This window comes from Typha latifolia, unplaced genomic scaffold (genome assembly GCF_019914945.1).
Source record: "Typha latifolia isolate L0001 unplaced genomic scaffold, TyphaL0001v2 contig_22, whole genome shotgun sequence".
NCBI lineage: Eukaryota > Viridiplantae > Streptophyta > Magnoliopsida > Poales > Typhaceae > Typha > Typha latifolia.
This window is the reverse complement of record NW_027330471.1, coordinates 45,576-67,106: the sequence shown is the minus strand read 5'-3', so window position 1 is coordinate 67,106 and position 21,531 is coordinate 45,576. Positions and strand designations below refer to the sequence as shown.

The 21,531-nt window shown below is 36.2% G+C and overlaps 3 protein-coding genes across 3 annotated transcripts; all 3 read left to right on the top strand.

Annotated features, from left to right (window-relative positions):
- Positions 1–1,342: 1,342 nt before the first annotated feature.
- LOC140802487 (probable disease resistance protein At1g15890) lies at positions 1,343–5,175 on the top strand. The gene is made up of 2 exons (XM_073158013.1): positions 1,343–1,439; positions 2,080–5,175. Exon 2 carries the CDS (start codon positions 2,245–2,247, stop codon positions 4,864–4,866), a length of 2,622 nt encoding a protein of 873 aa, XP_073014114.1. The 5' UTR covers positions 1,343–1,439; positions 2,080–2,244; the 3' UTR covers positions 4,867–5,175.
- A 4,682-nt stretch (positions 5,176–9,857) lies between these two features.
- On the top strand, positions 9,858–12,511 carry LOC140802496 (probable disease resistance protein At4g14610). The gene is given in 6 exon segments (XM_073158020.1): positions 9,858–10,016; positions 10,018–10,068; positions 10,391–11,130; positions 11,306–11,459; positions 11,586–11,654; positions 11,786–12,511. Coding segments are annotated over 6 exon segments (1,899 nt in total).
- Positions 12,512–18,965: 6,454 nt separating this feature from the next.
- Positions 18,966–21,531, top strand: LOC140802495 (probable disease resistance protein At1g15890). Its single transcript, XM_073158019.1, has 2 exons — positions 18,966–20,957; positions 21,031–21,531. Exons 1-2 carry the CDS (start codon positions 18,966–18,968, stop codon positions 21,529–21,531), a joined length of 2,493 nt encoding a protein of 830 aa, XP_073014120.1.

The window sequence follows — 21,531 nt, the reverse complement described above, 5'->3', positions numbered from 1 at the left end:
TTAGTTATATTAATAATAGTAATATTTATTAATCTTCTCTTCTTTTATCCATCCACTATATAAAAAAAGATATTAATTTTGATCAATTGATATAAAATATCTCTTAAACCCATTTCTTATTATAATTTAATGACTCTCATTTTTCATTGTTTGGAAGACAATATTTTGCGGGTGGGCTAGCTAACAGAATTTTGGAGCTAATCTACATCAAAATATCAAAATTGTGTTAGAAGTACATTAAGCCCTCGTTCATTTGTAGAATAAGGGTGTAATAGGCATAAGTATTCTAATTTTTAACACTAGAAAAAGAGGGTATAAGCTACTGCAATATTTAATTCAATACTAGTATAAGGTATAATAATTATATTTAATGTGATATAAATTTATTATTAAAATATAAAATTGTTATTGGGAACCGGTGATATTTTAAACCAAACGATGAAAATACTTTTTGAGTATATGTTAAATAGTAAATAGTATGGCCTTTCAATCCAATGGCAAAAATACTCCTGTTCCTCGCATTTTCCTTTTTCCCCGCATTGTTGGCGGAAAATAATAATTCTAAATTTTTTGCCCCAATTGCCCGCATGATATATGTATCTATACACATTATATTTTACCTCGGCCCTCTCGGTAAAAAAAAAAAAAAATTATTACAGCTACTCATTGAACTTTAGTTTTTCAAAGCTGCAGTTCCATTTCTCATGAGAGAAGTGCACTATAAAAAGTATAGTCCTTAATTATTTTTACTACAAACTTGTAAAATATCTGAAAAAAAAAAAAAACCTCATCTAAACGCACTTATCTGATGTTAGTGTGTAATCAATCAAATTTAGAATCTACTTAGTCTGGCTAGCTTAGTCATAATTGATTAAAGAATGGGATTATATATCTATAACACTTGGAAGCTCTCACTTGAAAGGTTGGTTAGTTACTAGTTGCACTAAAACAAAAGCAAGTAAACAGTTATCTTTAGCGAAAATGAAATGTTTAATTAGCTCACACTTATATATACATTGGGTAGCTGCTGGCAAATATTCCAAGCACTAGAAGTTCCTGTGTTCAGAGAGCAAGAAAGAATCTCTTTTTGCTAGGTTGGTGAAGTGACGAGTAAGAAGAACATAGCATAAAGATTAATTAGCTCATAAAGGTTGTCTGGAATTTGCTTTTAATTAAGAGATGCTTGCATGAGATTCCAAAGTAATTAAGCATCAATTTGGGAATAATTCCAAACCCACAATCATAAGGTTAATTATATCATGTATGCTTTTTATTATTCCTTTGGTATCCATGTTGCCAATAAATAGACTTTCTCCCAAGCTGTTCTCATATCCAGATTGGCAATAAATAGTTTACGTTTCTGGGTACCTCGGAGCACTAAATAGCATTCATTTTTTATCCTCTCAATCCAACTGATATATAAAGCCTTCACTTCACTGGTTTGCTTCCAACTTGATTGTTCTTTCAAAATTAAATTGCTTGCCTTGCTATAATTATTTCATTGCTATATACTCGACAATAATCCATGGATTTTATCAAAATTGCTGTAGACTATATATATATATATATTAAGACTGGTACTTGTCTTTCCATTTTACTGTGCCTTTTTTTTAAGATTCCCACATCAGCAATGTTATTAGCATCATCCAATCTCTGACTTCATTGATAAATCACACAAATATAGATGTAATATATCCTTTTTAAAGTCGGCAACAATATGAAAGCCCTCCAAGATGCCACGAAAGTCATGAGTTTGATTCCCCCTTGTACATATATAATTTAGATTAATTGAATTTATCTTAGTGGCTTATATGATTTAACTAGACCTGTCTTATGGGCTTACATAAGAGATAAACTTAACTCAATTAAAAGATAAATAGACTCGATTCATCGAGCCAAATGTCCTCATAATTCGATCCTATTAGACCCGGATCGTATCATTTCAATTGCTTGATAGTTCTTGCAAATTAATTAAATTATCTCACTTGTTTATTGGTTGATTAACTACTTGCGTTACTATACTTATTTCATTGTTATATACTTGACACTAATCTTGGATTTTTCTCAAAATGGCTACAGATATAGTCTTCCCTCTAGTGATAAATTTGGCGCTTGCAAGCTTGTTCTACCATTGCAGTCTCTTTTCTCTACATATATATATTACGCTATCTCCCTTGATTGTCTCTACTGATAAACAAGCGTGTTACTTTCTCTCCACATAGCAAGTAATCACCCTTGAAATCCATGGATCAGATTATAGGTAGCATTACTAGCATTCTCCTATCTCCTTTGACTTCATTGATGAATCACATAACTTTGCATGCAACATATCCTTTTAAAGTTGGCAACAATATGAAAGCCCTCCAAGATGCCTCCAGAGATTTGGAGGAGAGGATGAAGGATGTCAATATGCAAATAGAGACAGCTGAGAGAAAGGGTCTTACAAGAAAGTATCAAGTACAAAGGTGGCTGAAGAAGGTGAAGGGCATCGTCTCTGAATCGCAAGCAATTGGAGAAACATACAACCAAAGGAGTTGCAAATGTCTCCGGGGATACTCTTTCAATTGCTGTTCAAACTACTCTTTCAGCAAGAGGGCTGCCAAGAAGTTTCTAGATGTACAAAAGTTGTACGCGGAAGGGGCATTTGAATCAGTTGCTGAGAAACGACCTCCTCCTCTTATCCCAAACATGCCCCCCGAATACAATGCATCAGGTCAAGTAGATTCCAACCTGAAAGAAGCACTACACTACCTTAAAGAAGATGATACTGTGACAAGGATTGGAATTTGGGGCATGGGTGGTGTAGGGAAGACCCACCTCCTCAAACAAATCCAATATTCTTTTTATCGTGATAACTCTATCTTTGATGTCGTGATTCTTATCACAGCTTCTAAAGAGTGCTCAACAGCAAAGGTTCAAGATGAAATATTTAAGAAACTCGGCTTGGCCAAGTCCGATGATGTACAATTGAATGCCGAGACTATCTCTAATTTCTTGGCTCATAGAAGCTTTCTTCTGCTATTGGATGATTTGTGGGGACCCTTAGATCTTGAAGCTGTTGGTGTTCCAATCGCTCTCACTACAGTCGGCTCTTACAAGCGAAAGGTGGTATTGACAACAAGATCAGACGAAGTCTGCGGTGCCATGAGAGTGGAACGACAAATTAAAGTCGATAAACTGGACGAGATTGCCGCATGGAGCCTATTCCAGAAGAATGTCGGTGAGCAAACTCTAAATTCTGATCCTTATATAGCAACTATTGCAAAAGAAGTCATCAAAGAGTTGGATGGGTTGCCGCTGGCCTTGATCACCGTCGGGAGTTCCATGCATGCCAAGAAGCATTATAGAGCATGGGAAAGGGCCCTCGAGCAACTTAAGGAGTCACAACTTTATGAGATCGAAAACCGACCAAATGCAAAAGAAAGCACAACTTTCCAGACGTTGAAGTTTAGCTATGAAAGCTTGGAATCTGATACCTTGAGGCAGTGTTTCTTGAGTTGTTCTATGTGGCCTGAGGATTATGCAATCCCGAAAGAGGAACTCATCCTATGTTGGATAGGGTTAGGCCTAGTAAAGGTGGACAAAACATTACGAAGTTCTTATAATTATGGATACGATCTCATGGATAAGCTACAAGCTGCATGCTTATTGGAGGATTCAACTAGCTATGAATCATGGGGCTATGTGACTGAGAGTGTGAAAATGCATGATGTGCTTCGTGACATGGCATTATGGATAGCACGTGATTACGGAGAAAACAACAACAAATGGATCATCAATGTAGATGTTGGGCAAGTAGAGAATATCGGCAATGAGGTAGAGCGAATATCAGTAATGAACATTTCCTGCAAAAGATTATCTTTTCCTCCTCTTACTAAACTTACAACCCTAATTCTACGGGCTTATGATCTGCAAGAAAGTACAGTACTTGTGAATATCCAGGCTTTGCAAGCACTCACATTTCTTGACCTTCAAGATAACTACTTGAAAGAGTTCCCTATGGAGATATGTAAGCTGGTTAAACTTCAGTACCTTAACTTAAGTGGCAACCTTATTAAGTCACTGCCCGAGGAGCTGAAGTCCCTTACCAATCTCAAATTCTTGCATCTCAGACACAATCTCATTCAAACAATATCAAAGGGTGCTTTCTCCACACTCAATGCTCTAAAGGTGCTGGATTTATTTAGTTTCGACACAATATACTCCCTACCATCATTATTGGAGGAATTGAAGAGTTTGCATAACCTGAGAGCTCTTGGAATCACTGTGGGAAGTGACTCTCAGTTCCAATTGCTTGAGAAGTCAACCAATATACCTATTCAATCTCTTAAAATATGCCATCTGAAGGAACCTGCACTCTTCTTGACGGCTAATTTTCTTGGGAACTTGAATCACTTTGAGATTTCGACAAGTGGAACGGAAGAAATACTAATTCATACAAGTGGCCAAAATGCCAACTCACATCTCGATCTTGAGATACTTCGCTTCACTATGATGGAGGATCTGAAAATGATCGTGTGGAAGGGAGTTTCTCCAAAGGATATATTTCCAAAACTTCGGAGCTTGGAGTTTTTATCGTGCAACAAAATAGAGAACGTCTCATGGATAGTGCATCTCCCATGCCTTCAAGAACTGTTCATCGATAAATGCTTCAATATGACGAATGTTATTTGTAGCCGGGAGAATAACCATGGTGAGAATTCTGTGCCAGAAATACAAGAAGATGGAGGAGATGCATTGATTCCCACATTCCCTTGCCTCCAGTGTATGGTGTTGAATGCTCTTCCAAAATTGCACGCCATATGTGATCTGGGAGTCATCTTCCCATCCTTGCGATATCTTCATGTTGAAGGATGTGAAAATTGAAGAAACTACCTTTCCAGCCACATACCATACCGAGTAAATTAGAGAAGATAGAATATTGGCCTAGGTCATTGTGGGAAGGTCTAGAATGGGAGGAAGATAGCCTCAGATCTTCTCTCGAAAAGGTTTGCAAATTTTTTGATGACATTGGTTTCTTTGACATCGAACCAGCTATTCCTACTATGTTGTAGTTGCTTTCCTTAATTTTAAAATCACTGTTATGTTGTGAACTATTTGGTAATGACTATGAAGTGCACATTGTTCATGACCACATTATTTTCTCACATAATCTAAAATGCGTATCTTCTTGCATTGTTTTGTCAGTTTAATTTTCTATCTCTTTTTGTTTCTTTTCTTCTTTTCATAATTTGTAGAATTAGATGTCAATTTTAAGTAACAACCGGTAGTAATTTATTTTTCTTTCGAAAATGATGTTTACGAATCTTCTAGATAGCTGGTTTCATATATCTAACTAACAAACAATGTATAATAAAAAAATTTATTGATCATATAAAAAATATTTTAAAAAAATAGACATGCAAATTAATGAATCAATTTACAGGTAAAATTACTGATTCCATTAAGAAAATTAATTTCGGCTAGAAATCCAATAGTTATGAGAAATAACATAAACAGAAATTTGCATACGACACCCTGTCTTTTAATGAAATTATAGTTTACACCCTATATTTTTACTATTTTATAAATTGAGCCTTATGATTTAGCAAATATATACAGAAAATATCCTATTATTAGATCAGTTAGTTAAGCTTAACTAAATCTCTGAATTAAGTTAACTATACTAAAAAGTTACAAAAATACCATCAACCAAGTCTTACTAAGGACATTTTAGTTATTTTAAAAATAAAAGTATTTTAGTTATTTTAAAATAAAATATCTCTACTTAACGAAATATTCTTACGATGTTAATTTAAATCTAACCCAATGTGTTTTCTGTATATATTTGCTAAATTATAGGGCTCAATTTACAAATAATAAAAATATATGGTATAAACTACAATTACGTTATTATAAAGTACGGTATTATATACAAATTCCCTAAGATAAACCAAGATAAGCAGCCGCCCCATAAGATTATTCTATACGCCATATTTCAGGCACGTATATGTATACATACGAGAGTCACCTCTTTTTCTTTTTTCTTTTCTTTTTCTTTTTCGTTTTCCTTTTTCCTTTTTCCTTTTTCCTTTATTTTTGTGGTTGTTATTGTTTTTTTACTCAGCACAAATATGGTTTTATTATTTTTAACTTAGCTCCTTTTTTTTTATCAAACACCAAATACACATTTGTTAGTGTTTTTTTTTTTTTTTGTTAAATTTAATGACAAATGCTAGGGTTTTGGGTTGTTCAGAACTGACTTTATTAGGAAAATACTTTGGTTAATTCTTTAACAATGTCATTTTAGATGCTACCAATGAGTACATGATCTCCTTCTTTGTAAGTTTATAATTGTTATAATTTAAGAAATGAATACCATCTTCTTTTCTATCTTTGGTAATACTCACTACATTCTTATGTATTATATTATAATACTTTGATAATACTCACCTTACTTAGGTTTTATCAAGTTTTAGCTAATATACTTACTAAGTTGTCTAGTCTAAGCTTTAAGTCCTGTTTATAACCGATGCTGAGACATTACTTTAAGTCATTGCGCTACTCCTCTAAGCTATCATAGTTCGAAACTAAACCGAGCCATTTAGCCAAATTATCTTACTCGTAAGTAAATTTCTCTATTATAATTCCTTAGGATTCGAGTTGAATCTGAAAGAACGTTATAGGGAAAGTATCTAACAGCTTTGCTTTACTAAGTTGATTAGTATAGGATGAGTCTAGACACCCATTCCCTCTTATTTAAACAAAGAAACAACCTTATCTCTTCTATCACAAGTCTAAATAGCATTTATCTCACCAAGTGTGTACTAGAAAATGGATCATAATCTGCATCAAGTTCGTCCTTATAGTGATTAAGCTTCCATCAAAATTATTACATTCGTTTTTCTTTTATCTTTATATCATATGTCCAAAATGGATCTCGATTATAAAGTTATGATCTACGAAACTAAGTAGTTCACTACTTTAGTGTTTTTAACAATAAGACGATTTATTGTTTAGTGTTTTATGTATATATTTCTCTAGTAAAGCATTATATATTTCAGTATTATTTCAATAAAAGTACCAACAAGATTAGTATTTTACTTAAAAAAATAATGATATGATTAATGATATACAAGCTTGCATTATTTTCCTTTTCTTTTGTTTTCTTTTTTGTTTTGAGAAGCTGTATAGGATTAAATATTATTAATTCCTCCTTTCTTATTATTTTGTTAGCATGCATTGGAATGAGAGTACAATAATATTACTAAAAATCATAATAATTAAAGAAGAAATTATGGGCTAATTATGGTGTGACAAGATCAGAAATAAAATAGTAGTAATGTTAAAATTTGCATTAGTGATAATATCACTATTATAAATGCTATGGACAAACAATATTGCTTAAATTTTATTTTGAATCATTCTAATCTTTAATTTTAATATCTATTGGGTGATTTCAATAAAAATATATTTTAATTTTAATTTTAATAAAAATATTTTTTAATTTTAATTTTAATAAAAATATTTTTTAATTTTTTCTTTTTTGGCTATTTTTCGAGTTTACCCATCGGACGTGATCGGATTGGTCCACGATTTAAAGCATTCACGTTCCATGAGTTTGAATGAAAAGGGATAATTATGCTTAGCCTTCTAACTATTACCGTTTTCTATAAACACCCTATAAACTCTTTTATTATCCATATAGAATAATTGTACTAAGATAAACAATCATATAACCCCTTGACTAAAAATAAAAAAAATAGCTACATAGAATCTTTGAGCTGAAAATTTTCTTATTTTAGGTAAGAGGTTTATGTAGTGGTGAAAACGGATCGGATACGGATCGGGTATTGGTCAATCCATATCCGGATCCATATTTTTAGTCCGGATACAAATTCGGATACGGATATTGGACGACAAATAATATATAACACATCATTATCAATATTCACTATTTAAATAAGCAAATTAAAAATTAAAAATTATTTAAAAATATATGTGGGTAAACGGATAATCGATATCCATATCCGAATTCGAAAATTATATCTGACCGTATCCAAATCCGTATTCAGATTCTTTTTTCAAAAATTCTATCCGTATCCAAATTGAATAGGAATTTTTTATCCGAATTGAGTCGGATAGCGGGTCGGGTCAGAGTTAATCCGACCCGTTTTCACCCCTAGGTTTATGTGGTTAAAAAAAAATTAGATATAATTAATCCAAAACAAATATCATTTTATTGAGACGATAATAAAGAAGTATGATTAAGCATTCATTACTAGCTTGTTTTCTTGTTCTATTATATTAATTTTGTCTTTAGACGACAAAAGTATTAATAAGTAAAATACATAAAATAATTATAAATATTTATGTAATACAACTACGAATTACATTCTGCCAAATACATTCAGCAAATTACAAATGTAAGATAGCTGTGACTTAGTCTGACTTTTTTATATGAAATAACTTCAATAATTGTGTGAATTGGTCCACTTAGAATAGTTTTAACTGTGAAGCCCCTGCAGTCTTGCATGGATTGCAGATAGGCTATTGGCTAGGTGAAAGTAGTCGTTGAGTATGAAGAGCTGGTGAGGATTTTGAACGGCGATCTAGTTGTGCCTTGGAGACTCAGGGGCACCGTAGCTGGCTGCCGGAGTATGGTGAGTAACTTTAATGATGTTGTGTTCTCACATACTCGGAGAGAGATGAATAGAGCGACGGATTGGGTAAGTAGGCTTGGGCGAAGAGTTGCTAACAGGGTCTGTTTGGAGTATTGAATCCCCAAAGCTGAAGGAACTTGAGGCCATTCTCCGACAGAATAGAGAGTATCCATTGGCCTCCTTGTAACCTTTAGCTGATTTCAGCTCATCAATCAAAAAAAAAAAAAAATATATATATATATATATATATATATATATATTTATCTATTTCACTAGTGCTATTGCGTTGTTTGTTCGTCGCTTTCCCTCCGCGGTTTCGTCCATAGTTTTCTAATATTCTTGGATATTAATAGGTTAATTTCATAATTGGCACAACCGAAATATCTGAATGGCATTCAAACTATTAAAAAATAATCAACTAGATCTTGTGTCTAGCCACTAAAATGATTCAATATCCCTATCATTTGTTTGGTCAACTAGATCTTATGTCTAGCCATTTGATTCATCGCAGGTACATTATTTAAACAAGTTGCTAGTGCGTTGACCTGAATACTAAAATCAAAATATAGCGTTCAATCAATCGTCCTAAGTGGTGCAAGATTGTTTCATCAGTTCTTTTATTATGGTACTTGTATGATTCGTGCACACCTCTACTGCAATTCTAAATGTTGTTTGAACTTGAGAAAAAATTAATTATTTGTGTTAAACTAAAAGATGTTCTCTTTATCTATAGCTCCTTCCTATTTTTTTTTTTTCCTTTTTTCTTCTTTTTTTTTTTCTTTCCTTTGGAACAGGATTATAAATGCTGCACATTTCTAAGCTCTTGTCATTCTAAAATTTTAGAGTTGCATACTTGAGATTCTCATATCTTTGTCTACCAAACACACACCTCTCTCTATCCTTCATTCAGTATTTGATCACATTGTCTTTTCATTTCAGTGCTTGCTCTTCCACAATTGTAAGCTACCACCTGATGTTCTTTTCTTTCTATTATCAGTTTGCAAGATTGTAGTCCATCAAAACTCTTTATCCCCCAAAAAGAAAAAAAAAAAAAAAGAAAATCCACATTTGCTTAATTCCTTGCATCTTATCGATTGTTCGATCATTCCTATTTTTCTTTTTTCAACACATATTATTTGTCACTCTTGATTTTCTCCATTGATACACAAATTTGTTACTATCTCTCAACCTATCCAATAATCATTCTTGAAATCAATGGAGGTCCTAACCAAATTCATTGGCATATGCCAATCTCCTTTGACTTCTTTGATGGATCTCATAACTAAGCATGTAACATATCCTTTTAAAGTTGGCAACAATGTGAAAGCCCTCCAAGACGCCTCTAGAAATTTGGAAGAGAGGACGAAGGATGTCAGCCATGCAAATAGAGAGCGCCGAGAGAAAAGGTCTTATAGCAAAGGATCAAGTACAATGATGGCTAAAGAAGGTGAAGGCCATCATCGTCGAAACGCAAGCAATCGGAGAAAAATACTAGCAAAGGAGTTGCAAGTGTCTCAGCGGATACTCTCTCAATTGCTGCTCAAACTACTCCATCAGCAAGAGAGCTGCTAAGAAGCTTGTAGAGGTTCAAAAGTTGTTCGCAGAAGGAGCATTTGAATCAATTGCTGAGAAACTATATCCTCATCTTATCCCAGATATGCCCACCACATCTTATCCTAGATATGCATCAAGTCAAATAGATGTTAAAAGTTGTCTAAGAAGAATTTGAATTGATTGCTATGAAGCAGCCTCCTCCTCTTATCCCAGATATGCCTAGCACATCTAATGCATCAAGTCAAATAGATTCCAACCTTCAAGAGGCACTTCGCTACCTTAAAGAAGATGATACTGTGACAAGGATTGGAATTTGGGGCATGGGTGGTGTAGGGAAGACTCATCTCCTTAAACAAATCCAAAATTCTTTTTATCATGGGAACTCTATCTTTGATGTCGTGATTCTTGTCACAGCTTCTAAAGAGTGCTCAGTATCAAAGGTTCAAGATGAAATAATTAAGAAACTCGGCCTGCGCAAGCCCAATGATGTACAATCAAATGCCAAGACGATCTCTAATTTCTTGGCTCATAGAAGCTTTCTCCTACTGTTGGATGATCTATGGGGATATCTAGATCTTGAAGCAGTTGGTGTTCCAATCCCTCTCACTGCAATCGGCCCTTATAAGCAAAAGGTGGTATTGACAACAAGATCAGACAATGTCTGCGGTGTCATGAGTGTGGAACAACAAATTAAAGTGCAAAAATTAGATGAGGTTGTCGCATGGAGCTTGTTCCAAAAGAATGTCGGTGAGCAGACTCTTAGCTCGGATACTTACATACCAACTATTGCAAAAGAAATCGTCAAAGAGTTGGGCGGCTTGCCTCTGGCCTTAATCACCATCGGGAGTTCCATGCATGCCAAGAAGAATTATAGATCATGGGAATGGGCCCTCGAGCTACTTAGGGAATCGCGACTTCCTGAGATCAAATGTGGGCGAAATGCAAGGAGGATTATGAAATCCCGAAAGAGGAGCTCATCCGATGTTGGATCGGGTTAGGCCTAGTAAAGGTGGACAAAGCGCTACGAAGTTCTTATAATTATGGATATGATCTCATAGATAAGCTACAAGCAGCATGCTTATTGGAGGATCCAATCAGCTATGAAACAGGAGGCTTTTGATTGAGAGTGTGAAAATGCATGATGTGCTTCGTGACATGGCATTATGGATAGCCCGTGATTATGGAGAGAACAGCAATAAATGGATCGTCAAAACAGACGTTGGGCAAGCAGAGAATATCAGTAATGATGCAGAGCGAATAGCAGTAATGAATATTTCCTACAAAATATTACCTTTTCCTTACGTTACTCTTCCTCCTCTTACTACACTTACAACCTTAATTCTCTGGGGTTATGACCTGCATGAAAGACGAGTGCTTATAAATATGCAGGCTTTCGACGCACTCATATATCTAGACCTTGAGAAAGTCAGCCTGAAAGAATTCCCCGTGTGGAGATATGTAAGCTGGTCAAACTTCAATACCTCAATCTAAATCACAACCCAATTGAGTCACTGCCGGAGGAGCTGAAATCTCTTACCAATCTCAAATACTTGCATCTCAGAGAAAATTACATTCACACAATATCAAAGGGTGCTTTCTCGAAACTCCATGCGCTTCGAGTGCTTGACTTATTCAGTAACTGGGGGATTGGCTACCCACCGTCATTGTTGAAAGAATTGAAGAGTTTGAATAACCTGAGAGCTCTTGGAATCACGGCGAAAGGTGACTTTCAGTTCCAATCGCTTGAGAAGTCAACCAATATGCCTATTCAATCTCTTGGAATATACAATTTGAAGAAACCTACGCTCTCCTTGATGGGTAATATTCTTCAGAAATTGAATCACTTTGAGATATGGGATAGTGGAACGCAAGAAATACTAATTCAAAGAAGTGGACAAAATGCCAACTCGCATCTCGATCTTGAGATACTTCGCCTCACTTCGATGGAGGATTTGAAATCGATCTCGTGGACGGGAGTTTCTCCAAAGGATGTATTTCCAAAACTTCGGCGCTTAGAATTTTTCGTGTGCCACAAGATAGAGAACGCCTCATGGATAGTGCATCTTCCGTGCCTCCGGGAACTGTACATCAATGCATGCTTCAATGTGAAGTATGTTATCTGTAGCATGGAGGACAACCATGGTGAGAATTCTGTGGCAGAAATACAAGAAGAGGGAGGAGGTGCATTGGTTCCTACTTTTCCTTGCCTCCAGATTATGAAGTTGATTAATCTTCCAGAGCTATACGTCGTTTGTGATCCGACAGTCACCTTCCCATCCTTGCGATATCTTCATGTTGAAGGATGTGAAAAATGAAGAAACTACCTTTCCAGCCACATACCATACCAAGTACATTAGAGAAAATAAAATGTGATAGATCATGGTGGGAAAGTTTAGAATTGGAGGAAGACAGCATCAAACCTTCTCTAGAAAGAGTTTGCAAATTTTAATGGCATAGGCTTCCTTGACAAGAAGTCAGATATTCCTACTGTGTTGTAGTTGCTTTTTCTTTTGAAATTAATGTTATATTGTCAACTATTTGCTAATGACTATGAAGAGTGCACGTTGTTCTCTGAACATTACTTTTTCACATAATCTAAAATATGTATCTTTTTTCGTTGTCAGTTTAAATTTATACCTCGAAGTTTCTTTTTTTCTTTTGATAATTTGTCATCCCATTGGTTATTTTATATACTACATGCTGCATTGGCAGTCCTAGCAGCACGATACTTAGCCTATAAAATTAGATGCCAAATTTAAGAAACAATCAGGAAAATCTTAGCAATTTTTTAATGGTTTAAATATATTTATTCTCTATACTTATGTCCAAAATTAATTTATCCCTCTATATTTTAAAAGGTCTCAAATCAATTCTTGTATTTACGACTAAAATGTGACTGTTAGTTTTTCTGTCCAAATTAATAAATGGTGCCTAAATATGTATAAAGTTTGAATAGCGGGCTGAATTCCCTCTATTTTAATTTTTTATAAACAAAAATATCATTCCCCTCTTATATAAGCATTTTTTTAAAGAATATCAACATATTTTCTTCACTTACTTTCTAAGTCATGTCAACTATGAAAATAAAAATCATGTCAACTATGAAAAACTAACTTAGGCACGTGTATGTGTCTAAATTCTAGGCAATAATATCAACCATTTGCTTAAATAAATACAGAGTAAATATCAACGAGTAAAGCAAAGATAAACGTTAAGATTTTTATATGGAAAAACTAAATAAGAAAAAAATCATGTATTCAAACTCGGATCAAAACTAATTACTAAACTTGTAACAGTTACAAGACTGACTTACAAATAACTCGTTGATCCAACAACTTTATTTCTCTCAATCTTGCTCACTAGAACCCATAATTCATCGATTTTCATGATTGATCTCTAATCAGTAGACCTCGAGATTGATCCTTTGTCTAGATAATCCTTAAAACGAAATGTCACACCTGCCACCAAACATGTACCCCTCATGTGGGTAAGACCCACATGATTACCACGTGACTTGTTGGTCAATATTTTAACACAATATACAAGCAAAAAGCCCACATTTTCACAAATAATATAGACAAAGAAGAAGCGCATAATACCATAGGCTACAACAAGCCCCAAAATATATATCCATAAATAGATGAAAAATTGCCCACGTAAGGGCTACAAGCCATTTAGCTTAATTTATAAGAATAAATAAATAAGAGATATTAAAGATAATTCTTTGCCAGTTTTGCCACAAATCCCGAGTCATCAACTAATCTAAAAATACTTTCACTAGAATGTTGTGAGCATAAAGCTTAGAGAGTTTCTACTTCTACAATCTAAAAGTAGTGCAATAAATAATGCAACAATAAATAAATATGAATATGCGCATTATAATCAAATTAATGCATTAATCCGACTATCAAGTCCTCAAACTCAAGCTCACACTAAGTTTCGCCCATAGGCCATGTCAACACTACACCACATAGTATACATTATCTCATACTACTAAGTCTGTAATATAGACTCATGTAGAGCTATGCCCGTAGGCCATATTAATCCTCACATCCGTCCACACACATACCCCAAGGAAATGTAGACTCTAATAGTAGAATTGACAGCCCATCACCAGACGAACAAAGATGATCGATTGCCTCGCTACCACGTACTCTAAGAACTTCAGTCATAAGCCCATCACAAAGGTCGAATCACACATCGATAATACGATCTAAGCCTTCGTCTCCATATCATCACACCACCATGTAAAAATTATGAGCCATCACTCATGGACGCCCTCACCCTACATCATCGGGTACCGCTAGTTCTACGATATCTTACTTTTCTCTTTCTCTATCTTAAATACTCTAAAGGGTATGACTCTCATCGATCAAAAGTAAATCACTCAACGAAAGAGCTACCTAATTGTTTGGGATCATCTAACTAAGACCTCAACCATGAGTCTTAATATATATAAGTATAAGAATATCCTCCTCCCCTAACCTTGGCTGGAGAGATGTCGTGTACTATCGAGACACAACAATCACCCCATTTATGGTCGTGCACGTGTGCAAGTGGCATGATATTATACAAAGACAATAAGCATAATAAAATACATCATTATCATGATTTACGTGCCAACACACATGTTCATGCCTAATAAATATGCACAGAAATTATAATATACAAAATCTTACCGAATAGCAAAAACTTATAATGCATGATGTGCAATAATAACAATAAGAAAAACGTATGCACATGCATGTTATGAATGTGATGATGTCATAAAGTAAGTTATTTTATTCTCTACGCTACTTTTAGATTATAGGAGTTTCACTGGCTTAAATTACTTTCTTAATATTAGCTGCAATTACGCCACGAGATCATCCTCATACGATACGGAGTCCACCTCGATAATAAAAGTAAATAAAAAATATAAAGCACAATAATCCTATCACTAATTAGTTAAATGATCTTACTGACGTTCACTATAAGCTTGGGTAGGTCCATCTGCAAATTTTCATATTTATAAATTAGGTTGAGCTAGCATAGTTGTACTAGTGCCTAATATGTTATTAAAAGTAATTTAATAAAATTTACCTTAAATTATCTTTCCATTAATTATTATCGTTTAGGTAAATCACATAGGACTGTTTTGCTAATTAAGATAATCTGCTAATATACTTTCCCTACAATAACTGCTTTCTTTTATATGTTATTTATAACGGCACACTCTAGCCACGGTCCAATTCATTAAAATTAATTTATAAGATAATTAATAAAGCAAACATTACTATTCGCTAAAATCATTAATTAATTAATTAAGGCTCACGGTTGCCAGCATTAAAAATAATTAATAATGACATAAATAATTTAAAGTGATAATTAGTGGGTAATTACTTTATTTAGCCAACACAAAGCTAAAATAGACCGACCAAAATTGGCCCAAAGCCCACCTTAATTAGAAAAACACATGGGTTAGGCTATAGACCTACCTCCAAATTGGGTTGAGCTGCTTTTAGCCCCACCCACCCGAAACTTGGGCTGAGCTGCATGTAGCCCAGTCACACCCCAAAGCACGGACTAGATTGCACCCATCCAGGAACGTGGGCCCGGGCTGGTCTGCACCGAGCCTAACTCAGAATGCGGGCCTAGTTTGGGGTGGGTGTGGCGTAACTTGGCCCCGAGTTTTGAGTTAGGATGTGTGCGGCCCAGCACAGACCCACGTTCCATGTTGGGTTGGGTGCGACCTAGCCCGTGCTCTAGAGTGTGGCTAGGCTACAAGTAGCCCAACCTAAGTTTGGGATTGGTAAGGCTAAAGGGACCTATCCAAGCCCAATTTGGGAGAGGGTTGGGTCGCACCCACTCAACCCAAAACATAGAGCAAAGGGCCGGGCCGCACCCGCCTTGACCCGTAACTTGGGTCAAGCAAGATCTAGCCCGACTCGGCACTCGTGCTAGCCGCACCTAGCCCCACTCTGAGGCACCACTCCTTTCCCTCCTTCATCATCTCGACTAAAAGGAGGGAGGAAGGAGGGATGGCAGTGTCGGTGGTGGTAACCACGGGTAGTCGGGGTAAATAGGCTGGCCAACACCCCGCCACGGAGGAAGGCACCCATAGTGCCTACCCCCGCTGGGGAAGACAGCCACCACCCACAAACCGTACGGACCCAATCGTGGGGGGGGCGCTACCGATGAACCCGGCCATCAACAAGCTAGTCGAACCCACCGACACTCTCCCATTAACAAGCATAAGCCAATTGAGGAGAAATCAAGCTGTCAGAGGTGGTCGGCGGCTTCGGCCACGAGGGCGTCGAAGGAGGCCACTAGGGGCATCCTTGCAAAAAGGGAAGGTCACTAGACCAACGCAGCCGGGCACGAGGCATCGGCTAGCCGGATCACGGCGAGACCAAGAGGAGGAAAATCGAAGGAGAAGACCCCACTCACTAACACGCTTTTTAAAAATATACCTAACGATGGAGCGAGCTCTGCACTTCGATCCTCGGGTTGGCAAGCTCGGTGGTGGTCCCACAATGGCATCCCAAAGGTGGCTAAAGGTAGCTGCGAGTAGGGAGAAGGAAGAAAAGAAAATGAAAAGAAGGAAAGAAAGAGAAGAAGAAAAGGGAGAGAGGAAAGGGGTGAACACTTGCACGTGTGCGCCCAAATTTTTTTTTTATGGTTATTACACATAAGCTTGGTATATTGTAGAAGAGATGGACCTTGTTGGTGGGAAAAAGTTGTAGCTCTGAGAAATCATTTTCAAAAGCATTCACCCACCTCTTTAGAGTTAGGGCATCCAAGTCAAAATAGAACTCTTGAAAGTTAAAAAACTTGCATGTTACGTAGCTGCATTCGAATGATCAAAACGCATTTTTTGTATATGCGAACGCCTAATTTCGCGTTCGAACGCACTACAAGGTGTGTTTGAATACGGCCCGAGTGCATTCAAACAACAAACTAGATAGTTGAATGCAGAGTGACTGTTCTTGTGCCTTTAGGTGAAATTTTGTACTTTTCAACCATCATGACACCGTTTAATCACTTCAATAACAATTCTAAAATTATTTTGAATACTTTGACTTCAAAATTTATCTTCCACTTTAATATTCTTTATCAAATATTTCATAACTTATCATAACTTATGCATATGCCCATACATAAAATCTAGACACATTACACAAATAAAACATAATTTACGAATTATATTAGTACAAATAAAACCTAACAAACTATATAGTAAGTTTTTTAAACGTATATTTTATGAAGTTTAATAGTTAGATCATATATAGGAACAAGACACATATGGGTTAAAAAATCAAATACAAATCTATCTATTTTGCCTAATATAACACGACAAAGTGTTTTGGTCATTTGTGCGCACTCCATTAACTTTGACAGAAAAATTGATAGTTTTACTTTAGTAGTAAATATAGGGATTAGTTTGGAATTTTTTAAATTATAAGGAAATAAAGTGATTTTCAGCATAAGTACAAAGGGGTTGTAACACCAAAAAAAAAAAAAATGCAAGTACATGCGTTGACTTCTTGTTCTCCTCGCCCCCTTTGAAGAGAATGATTCAGCACATTCTGTCTAAAGATGAAAATTCTAATCGCCTACAAAAGATTACCTCAAAAGATAATGATCAATGACTTCTCTAAAAGATAATCCCCTCACTCCTAATTTTATATTAAACCAATTTATATACCTCTTAGAGATAACATAAATACTTTTTAGAGATAAGATAAATATCTCTTAGAGATAAAATAGGTATCTAGTAGAAATAAAATAAATATCTCTTTAAAGATTAGCCATGAATTCTATTAGAGATAAGATAAATACCTCTAAAAGATAAATAAATATCTCTTAGAAATAAGTTAAATATCTAGTACTACCAACTTTCTAGGTGAGTTCGAATGTATATAAATGCACTGCGAACACTGTGAACATGTGCAAAATGATTATTTCTATGTCTTTGTAATTTTTTTTATACTACTTAAATCGTAGTAAATCATTTGAGTACACTTTGACTTCAAAATCAATCTTCCATTTCAATATATTTTTTATCAAATATCTCATAATTTGTGTATATGCTTATACACAGACATGTTACATAAACATAAATTATATTTTAAAATATAATTTTATTAATTAATAAGTACAAATAAAACGTAACATAGGTTTATTATTTAAATAAGTTGCTAATGCGTTGACCTGAATACTAAAATCGAAATATAGCATTCAATCAATGCCCACTTGTCTAAGTGAAGTGGTGCAGATTGTTTCATCATTCAGGCATTTTCTTTTGTTTAAAGTCACTTGTATGTGCGCATCTCATTGCTTGTCTAACTATAGTTGGCCACAACAAACTTGAGAGAAAATTATTTTATTTTTATTAAAGTAATTCTCTGTTGGGAAAATAAAAATGTTAGGATGCTTGAGCTGTTGCATATCTTGTAAGGTCGTGCACGTCTCATTGCATGCACGTCTAACTTGAGTTGGTCTCAACTAACTTGAGAGAAAATAATTTTTATTTTTGTTAAAACTAATTCCCATTCCAATAAAAGACTAAGCTCTTCCTCTCCTTCTTTTTCCTTCCTTTTGGAATAGTGCTATAAATACTGCAGATCTCTGACTGGATTTTCAAAGTACTTCTATGCTCTGATATCCCTCAAATTTCCGCTGTTACATACTTGAGATTCCCACATCTCTCTCTCTCACACACACATATATCTCCTTCATCTCCCTTCATTGTTGTATACCTGATATTAATCCATGGATTTCATCAAAATGGCTGCGGATATGGTCCTTCTTCCAGTGATAAATCAGGTGCGTGCACATGGGACGTATCTATTTAAAGCTGGTGTTAAAGTAAAAGCCCTAGAAGATGCCACCAATGATTTGGTGAACAAGAGGGATGACATCAAAGGAAAGATTGATATGGGCGAGCGCAAGGGCGAGACGGCGACAGAACAAGTCAAAGGGTGGTTGCAAAAGGTGGAGAAAGTCAAGGCCGAAGCCGAGGCGATCGGCAAAAATACGACCGCCGCAAAGAACGGCGGTACATCCTCTGGGTCAAAATATACAATCGGCAAGAGCGCCGCCAAGAAGCTAATGGAGGCCCAAAAGTTGTACGAAAATGAAGCATTAATCGGAGAAATCACAAAGAAGTTGCCGCCGCCTCTTGTGCAAGAGGTCGCTACCACATCTAGCGGGTCGTCGTCAATGATGGATTATAATCTCCAATTGGCTCTCCAAGACCTCAAAGATGATGATGAGGTTGGAACTATCGGCATTTGGGGAATGGGTGGTGTGGGGAAGACCCACCTCCTTAACAAGATCAACAACTCCTTCATCGGAGATGAATGTTTTAATTTGGTGATTCATGTGACCGCCTCGAAAGATTGCTCCGTCGTGAAGGTTCAACAAGCAATAGCCAAAAAACTTGGCCTTTCTCGTGCCAATGATGTCGAATCACAAGCCATCATCATCTTCAACTTCTTGAATAAGAGAAGCTTTCTCCTGCTACTGGATGACCTATGGGAACGGCTGGATCTTAAAGCTGTCGGTGTTCCAACCCCGCTTGGTGTGGTCGGTGAAATTAAACAAAAGGTGGTATTGACAACACGTTCAGATGAAGTCTGCGGGCAAATGAACGTGAGTAAGACAATTAAAGTGGATTGCCTGAAGGAGGAGGGCGCATGGCAACTCTTCCAAGAGAGCGTAGGCGAGGAGACCCTCAACTCTGATGCTACTATAACAAAGCTTGCAAGAGATATCATCCATGAATTGGGAGGCTTGCCACTAGCACTCATTACTGTTGGGCATGCCATGCATGCCAAAAAGCATTACAGAGCATGGGAAGGTGCCATCGAGCTACTTAAGGAGTCACAACTTCATGAGATCGACTGCCAGCCAAATGCAAAAGAAAGCACAACTTTCCATATATTGAAGTTTAGCTATGAAAGCTTAGAGTCTGATACTCTGAGACAGTGTTTCTTGAGCTGTTCCATGTGGCCTGAGGATTATAAAATCCAGAAGGAGGAGCTCATCCAAAGCTGGATAGGGCTAGGACTAGTAAAGGTGTCCAGAACACTACGAAGTGCTTATAATATCGGGTACACTCTCATAGATAAGTTAAAAGCATCATGCTTACTTGAGGATTCAACAAGTTATGAGACAGGGGACGAGAGTGTGAAAATGCATGATGTGCTTCGTGACATGGCACTATGGATAGCACGTGATTACGGAGAGAACAACAATAAATGGATCATCAAAGCAGATATTGGGCCAGTAGAGAATATCAGCAATGAGATAGAGCGAATATCAGTAATGAATATTTCCTACAAAACATTGCCTTTTCCCTACGGTATTCTTCCTCCTCTTACTAAACTTACAACCCTAATTCTCCGGAGTTATGAGCTACATGAAAGAGGAGTACTTGTAAATATCAAGGCTTTTGATGCACTCACTTATCTAGACCTTGAAGATAACTTCTTGAAAGAGTTCCCCGTGGAGATATGTAAGTTGGCCAAACTTCAATACCTCAATCTAAATCACAACCGAATAGAGTCACTACCCGAGGAGCTGAAATCTCTTACCAGTCTCAAATATTTGCATCTCAAAGAAAATTTCATTCACACAATATCGAAGGATGCTTTCTCAAAACTCTATGCGCTCCAAGAGCTCAACTTATTTAACCTCGGGGGGATAGGCTGCCCACCGTCATTGTTGGAAGAATTGAAGAGTTTGAATAATCTGAGAGCTCTTGGAATCACTGCGGTAGGTGACTCTCGCCCAATCACTTAAGTCATCCAATATGCCTATTCAATCTCTTGGAATATGCTCTTTGAAGGAACCTGCGTTCTTCTTCATGGCTAACTTTCTTGGGAACTTGAATCACTTTGAGATTTGGGATAGTAATATGATACAAATACTAATTCAACGCAATGGAGAAAATGGTAATTCGCATCTCGATCTTGAGATACTTTGCTTCTCTGAGATGAGGGATTTGAAAACGATCGTGTGGAAGGGAGTTTCTCCAAAAGATGTATTTCCAAAACTTCGGCGCTTAGAGTTTTTCTTGTGCGACAATATAGATAAGGTCTCATGGATAGTGCATCTCCCGTGCCTTCGGGAACTGAAAATATCTTATTGCCTTAAACTGAAGTATGCTATCTGTAGTAGGGATGATAATGATGGTGAGGATTCTGCGGCAGAAAGACAAGAAGAGGGAGGAGGTACATTGATTCCTACATTCCCTTGCCTCGAGATTATGAAGTTGATTCATCTCAAATCTGCAAAACCGTTTGTGATACGGAGTCACCTTCCCATCCTTGCGATATTTTCATATTGA

Coding starts and splice junctions, on each gene's coding strand:
- LOC140802495 (XM_073158019.1), top strand. CDS start 18,966: ATGGCTGCGGATATGGTCCTTCTTCCAGTGATAAATCAGGTGCGTGCA. Junction 20,958..21,030: donor GAGCTCTTGGAATCACTGCG/GTAGGTGACTCT, acceptor TGCTCTTTGAAG/GAACCTGCGTTCTTCTTCAT.
- LOC140802487 (XM_073158013.1), top strand. CDS start 2,245: ATGGATCAGATTATAGGTAGCATTACTAGCATTCTCCTATCTCCTTTG.